This window comes from Zonotrichia leucophrys, chromosome 5 (assembly GCF_028769735.1).
Source record: "Zonotrichia leucophrys gambelii isolate GWCS_2022_RI chromosome 5, RI_Zleu_2.0, whole genome shotgun sequence".
Classification (NCBI taxonomy): domain Eukaryota; kingdom Metazoa; phylum Chordata; class Aves; order Passeriformes; family Passerellidae; genus Zonotrichia; species Zonotrichia leucophrys.
The window spans coordinates 28707795-28714675 of NC_088175.1; the positions used below are offsets into that span (position 1 = coordinate 28707795).

Genomic DNA, 6881 nt, shown 5'->3' on the forward strand with positions numbered 1-6881 from the left:
ACAGAGAAAATTAAGTTTGGGGCAGATTTTCATGGGAGCAATCTGCTTTGTCTATTCCTTTCTTGGGGGAAAACTGTAAGCAGACTAATTCAAGGGGCCTGTGATGTCATACATTCAGCCTGCTCTTACCCACCACCAGTTCCAGAGCAGACACACCTACATACAATGCCTGGTAGAGAGATCAGCTGTGCAGTGCAAAAGGGTTGCTGTTTCCCAAAGATGCCCAGGGAAAACCACCAAGACTGAGCCAGAATTTGAGGTGTTCTGTAACACAGGAAACAACTGCTGGCTCAGTCCACATGACCTTTCAAGCCATATCCCTTGGATAATGGGGAAAAAGATTTGTGTTTTTTGGCAGGAACCACAAAATTGAGCACTCAAGTTTAACTAAAGGGTAGATCTTTATTTCCCATTAAGACATCTCAAGGACATAACTGAATGTAAAAAACCCACAGAAGGGCACATACAGCAAATGTGGTGAAGTACAATGTGAACAGCCCCAGGGGTTCAAATAAGGTAGGACCATTAGCAAACTGGAGGAAAAAAACCCAAAACTCTGCTGAAGATGGACGTTCTTCTCCATTTACACTGAAAAAAATTCCAATCCAACAAAATCCTTGTATCCCTAAAAGTACAATCAGTCCCGGCTAACGAGTTTATCAAGATGGCAACAGGATGACTATAATACAAAACGTTCACCACTACACTCTGTACACACCTGTTGTCCAAACCCCCCAAACCCACGTAGCAATGGTGCCCCCATTATTTGCTTGCTTGCTGGGCCTGCCTGCGGAGGAGAACGTAGATCTTCTCCTTTATCCAGTCTTTGTTGTAGGGCTGGTATGTCTGAGTATCAGCACGGTAACTGCAGAGGAAACAAGAAATGTCAGTCTGCTCTGTGGTACATCTACCAGAAGAACTTCACAATTAATTGTCCTCAAGTGTATGAGGTAAAAAGTCGTGTACAGAAGGTAGCATCAGAACTAGGTGGGAATTGCCACTTATCAAATGGATTTATCCTGTTCTCTATAAAACAGCTGTCCAGCAGATCAGACTGAGCCTGAAACAAAACGAGATGCTCCAAGCACTACTGGGTGACTGGAACATCGTGTTCATATTTTAATTCGTGCATTTAATTACCTAAGGGAGACAGCAAGTAGAGAATCTTAGCATTCTAGAGCTCAGCCTGCAGAAGAATAGTTCCACCAGGAAACAATCTAATTTGTCTTAATGAGTCAAACACTTCTTCAACATTACTTCAAAGATTTATTTAAGCTTTCAAGTGTTCAACTTTTGTGTGGAATTTAAAAAAAATTTTTAAGATCAATTTTTTTCAGGGGCAAAGGCAGACTCACAGATGGATGACAAAGGATTCTTGCCAGTTGGCACTGAGGACAAGCTTACACCTAACAAGGATACTTTATAAAAAGCAAACTGAAAACAAGACCCCACGGATGCATTTTCTTTGCTATTCAAGCATAGTTGATAAAAACAGTCCACTTGCAAGGGCCAGAGAATTCAGTTACTCAGGGCATGTTGAATTAAAACAGAATGAGACTGAAAAATGAAAGCAATCTGAGTGAAGGTCTGTGTAGGCTCATGTCCTCCTATATAATATTTCCTTTATGAAGATGGTACTTTCAGTGAATGATTCAAGAACCACTGAAGTCCTGCTCAGTCTTTAAATCCTGATATACTTTTATTTCTGATAGATAAGAAGGGTGAAAGGGACAGTGGTAAGAAGGTAAGTAAAAATCCCAAGTTAACTTATTCCAGAACAATTTATAGTTCTTACCTAAGGAAAAGACCCTAAGCATGATATTTCTAAGGAAGTCTTACTATTTTATTTAAACCTCAGCATGATGGCATCAAGGCCAAACCAAGAGCTTCAATGTGTGTTCATACAGCAGTAGTTCCAGTGCAATGTAAGAAATGCTACTTTCAGGAAAAATTACTGATTTCTACCCTCCATCCCCAAATCCTTTCATAATGCTACACAGCAACAGCAGACATTAAGTACTTCAGGAAATTTCCGTGAAGAAGAGGCATCTCTTACACCTTGTGCTATGTGTGCCATCTGGTGGAAAACTATGAGCTGAAGTAGAATTTGGCATGAACACTGATTTTAGAAGCCTCATTAAAAAAGGCACAAGACTATCCTAGAAAACAGTTGCTACCCCCTAAAACAAGTGGCTAGTTTCAGTCTGTTAGATAAACTTTGATCTTGCTGTATCTTGACCAAAACAAACTTTTGGCTGCAATGCACTTCTGTAGCCTGCTACTCTATCACAAGTACTGCCCTCAGCTGAGAAAAATTCTGTAACCATTCTGCCTCCTGAGGGACTGCACTAACAGCACAAAGGGAAATTTAAACAGATTCTAGTAGTAATAAAACAGTCAGCTGTACTTAACTGCTGGATTTCAGTCAGCTTTAATGTGAGTGAAATCCAAGTGGAACCGTTGGTTTCTAAGCCTTTAGAGGTCCCTTGTACCTATGCACTTAACTGGCCTGGGAACTTGCTAGGGCAGCTACACTATTGCTGCACTGCAGTTAGTGCTAAAAAGCACACAAAACAGCATCATGTTAAACTCTCACAGAAGAGTTTAGAGGGAAGACCTGTGACTTTGCTAAGTCACTGACATGGACTTGTACAACTGAACTTACACAAGACAGCTGAGGTCTGCCAAGTCATCAATGAAGTCAAACAACTGGCTGATATCATATGTAATGGATGGACTGTTGGGATTCATTCTCTTCAGATGCTCTTCATACATTTTACAGACTCCTACAGAGAAACAAGATCAACCATGCAATATTAAAAGACTGTATAAGCTGAAACTTTTTCAGCTCTTGATCCACAAATAAAAGTTTAGACATTACTACTGTAAAAGCAATCAGATTTTCTAGAGCTGAAATTCTCTTGTTCCTGGCAATTTGCATTGAAACGTAATTTTATAAAATCAGGTAAGATGCATGGAAAGAAAAGTTTTCATCATCTAGGGGAAAAAGTTCAGTTCTGTCAAATATGTAATTTTCCATGCAGTAAGCTCCATCAGACATCTGGAACGCCTTCTAATAATTTTAAGACAGAAATTAGAACACTCCAATTGCACAAACACCTGAGAAACAGAAGAACTCATAAGAATGATCATTCTTGATACAAGAGTCAAACAGAGTATTGAGGTAAGAGTGACAGCATGAACCTGTATACACATTTAAAACACTTTATTTAAACTAGTCCACCAATAATTCAGATACATTTGAGAAGAATGTAATATTAAAATGAGCACAGAGACTTCATTATACTTTTGTTTGCCTCACAAAACCTCCTGCAAGATTAATGCTAAGTGAACTACAGCTCTAATATTTCAATTTTCTTCCAATGGCCATTATGTGTACCAAAGTTTTGCAGGATCTTTACTATGACATATGTGCCACGAGACTGCAAATGATGTATCAATTGCACATAATCCATTATTTAATATAGTATTTCCAGCAGCAATCTTTGAAAAATGACCTTTGAAAAATATGAAGAGCAACTTATTTTCTTAAGCTTGTGAATATGTCAAAAATAGGATTTTAAACAACAGTTTTAAACTCCCATGTCTGCATCCACCCACCTTCCATGCATTCATTCACCGATTCATAATCAGCATATGTTCTGCCTTCTGGCCTCTTGGTAGGCTGGACAAGTAGAATTGTGTGAGACTGGAAAACAAAACAAACACAAAAACACAGGTTACTTGCACACTTTAAAAGATTTTTGTTCAAGTTATTTATATGAAAGAAGGAGTAAAAAGATGTGTAATGGTAAAGTATTAGACTATCAATCAAGGACACAGACATTTTCCACACAGCATTTACTATTTGTATAAGCTGAGTTACTAAGTTTTGGTTCCAACAAGTCCTATCAATCCTTATGGAACTTTAAAATGTGTAGAATCACCAGTAAAGCCGCTACTGTGTTGGAAAAAAATACCACAGAAAGAGTTTATATTTAGGCAGACAAGCAAAGCAATAAAGTCAATGTGTAAGAGCTGTGGCATTAGTGTGTTTAATTATTTTATTCCAATTGCAAGCTGTTAGCAAAATTTTCAATGCCCCAATTTTTTTTTTCTCAAATTTTTAATTAGAGCAAAGAGGGGACCCAACTTAACCACACTGTCACCTGAAAGATTTTAACAGAATTAGCTATTTTGAGTTATTGATTTCCCTTCAAGGGAACACTAATGCTACAATAAATCTGCACTTAGCACCCAAGATTATTTCTTGCAAAACAGATGTACTGGCTTTTCCCACTTCAATGAGTTCACTCAAACAGTAAGTACAGCACAGAAAACTGTTCCAAATGTGGAGTCCATAGGCTTGTTCTTCTGCAGGGAAGGCTCAGATGACTGCACACTCTGTGGCTTCCATTATTTCCATAACACTTTTCACTTGGCTACAGCAAGTAATTTGAGCAAAGAAGCGAGATTTTTAAAGTGAAGACAATCTGTGATCTAATTAACAGGTTGCATACCACAGAAAGTTTGCAAGCAAGCTGCAAATGGCCGTTTCCAGTGCTGCTAATTGGATCCAACATTTTCAGTGCTAATGTCTGAGGTGAGCACATAGCACAGAGGCAACGGCAGGGGAAGACATCCTTTGGCTTAGATTAATCAGTCGCTGACAGAAAAATCCTGACCCATACTTTGGAAATCGGTGAATATACCAATTCAGTGCTCGTGAAAAGCAGTGACAGAAAGAGAAATGGCAAATGTTAGGATTTACAGGGATAAAACCCAAACAACAGGACAAATTCTTATCCCATAACTGACAGAGTTCCCATCCTTGGAATACAGTTTTCAGTGCTTCAAACTGTCTCAACGTAGCAGTAGCAGATTCTGAGAAGTTCTGGAAAATGTTACACAGAGAAAAAGAAGGAGCAAGACTTTTCCTAATCAGAAATGGAAAAAAGGGGAATTCTGAGCTGCATGCTCTAGCAACAAAAATCATACAAAGGAGAGTAAATCATTTAAGTCCACTTTCATGTATGCCAGAGGATGATGGATTTGAAGGGAATTCCCCAAGGGGGCTGGTATCTGGCTGTTCCAAGTGCATTGTACTTGAACAGGCATGTCTTAGCAGGGAGCCCAAATGACTGCCAAAGATTACCATAAAATAATTTTTCCAGCACTATCATTCTAATTAGATGGTCACTGAGGGGTGCTAAATGAATGTATAAATTCTGAAATTATCCAAATAATCAGATTATAGAAAAATCAATGAGCCAGACATGTAAGCCGGTTCCTTCTGAACTTCGCAGCAGAAATCATTTGGGCTTCTGCCTTTAAGCCATTTATCACTTCAGACAATATACAATATCTGCTATCAGATACTGGCCCAGGAAAATATTTAAATTAATGCCGTTGGATCACGTGTATTGTAGAATTAAAGCTTTTCAAACACTTCTTTGGGAACTTGACATTATTTTACTTTAAAGGAAAAAAAAATTGTTTGATTTGATAAAATTGCTGGTCCTGTCCTACCATATAGTTACAAAAAAATGGCAAGCTCAGAAGCCTGTGGGAAGGCTCCTCTATTACTTGCCCCACGTGCCTAGGTGACAAAACCAAAACAAGGGAAGATCCATAAACCTTCTGCCTTAGCACCAGTTACCTGGAGAAACTCACTCTGGACCGTTATTATGATGATACATATGTCGAATTTCTTTGCATTTTCCTTAAAAGCACAGTGGGTACTGGCTGCTTTGAAGCAGGACACAGAATGAGACACCACATGGTTTATATTATACCAATTCCAAACTTCTAGAGAGCACTTTAGAAATTGCTCCTGCTACTGAAGGCAGAACCCTGTACAACTGGTTAAGGCAGTGCCAAGAGCCAAACCAGCAGGACTTAAAAGCTATGCAGCATCTGCCCAAAGAGACTTCCACCAATTGTAGTGTATTCAACAGTAAAGTGAAAAAAAGAAGAAAAAAAAAAGCCCCGATACAATAATAGTGGAAGACAAACGCATATTGTAAGGGTAAGGTGTGCAGTGATGCAAATACCAAGCAGCAGCGCACTGAACACACGCAAATGCCAGGCAGAAAAAGTGGTCTAAGCCCCCCTTTCATCCTGGCCAACAGGGACAGGGCCTGTAGCTGCTCATCATGGCCGAGCAACTGCTCTGGAGCAAGAACCAGGCAGACATGGAACGTCGCTGCAAACGGACAAGCAGCTGTCCTCCCACCGCACAGCGACAACGTGCTTCAGCACAGCTTCATTTATTACATGAACGCAACAAACCGCGATGATAGGGAGGCCTCTGAGCTTCAGCGTGCCATTCCCAGAGCCCACCGACGCAAGCTCCCGCCTTTCCCTCCTCCGAGCAGAGGGGAGGAGCAGGGAGAGCAGCATGGAAAGCGCAAATCAGCCATTTAAGGCCGGCGCGCTCGGCGGGCGACACTCGCGGGAAGCGCTGGGCTCCGAGCAGCGCCCTGAGAGGGGCCCGAAGGTGCCGGGGAGTGGGGCGGGAGCCTCCAGCGCGCCGCTCTCCGAGCGCCGCCGCCGCCTTTGTGCCCCCGCCCCGTCCGGCCCTGCCCCGCCAAAACGTGCAACCGCCCGCCCGGGTCCGCACCACCGGCCGCGGCCTTCCCGCCCGCAGTGCCCCGGGGGACAGGGAGGGGAGGGAAGGGAAGGCTGCCCCGGCGGGCGCGGTGCGCACGAAACACGGCGATCCGCTCCCGTCCCGCTCTCACCATGGCGGCTCCGCTCCTTCAGCACCGCCGGGCAGAAGTGGCGCGCGGCGATCCCCCACAGGCCCCCGCGCCCGCCGGAAGCGCCGCCGCGCCAACGGCCGCCACCATAGAGCCGCTCGCGCCAGAGCGCCGCGCGCG

General features: G+C 42.5%; 1 protein-coding gene across 1 annotated transcript; it reads right to left on the reverse strand.

The window, feature by feature from the left end:
- Window positions 1-377: 377 nt before the first annotated feature.
- Window positions 378-6875, reverse strand: ERH (ERH mRNA splicing and mitosis factor). Its single transcript, XM_064714224.1, has 4 exons — window positions 6744-6875; window positions 3622-3709; window positions 2666-2786; window positions 378-865 (listed from the first exon to the last, which is right to left on the reverse strand). The coding sequence occupies exons 1-4, from the start codon at window positions 6744-6746 to the stop codon at window positions 763-765; spliced, it is 315 nt and encodes a 104-aa protein (XP_064570294.1). The 5' UTR covers window positions 6747-6875; the 3' UTR covers window positions 378-762.
- Between the last annotated feature and the right edge of the window lie 6 nt (window positions 6876-6881).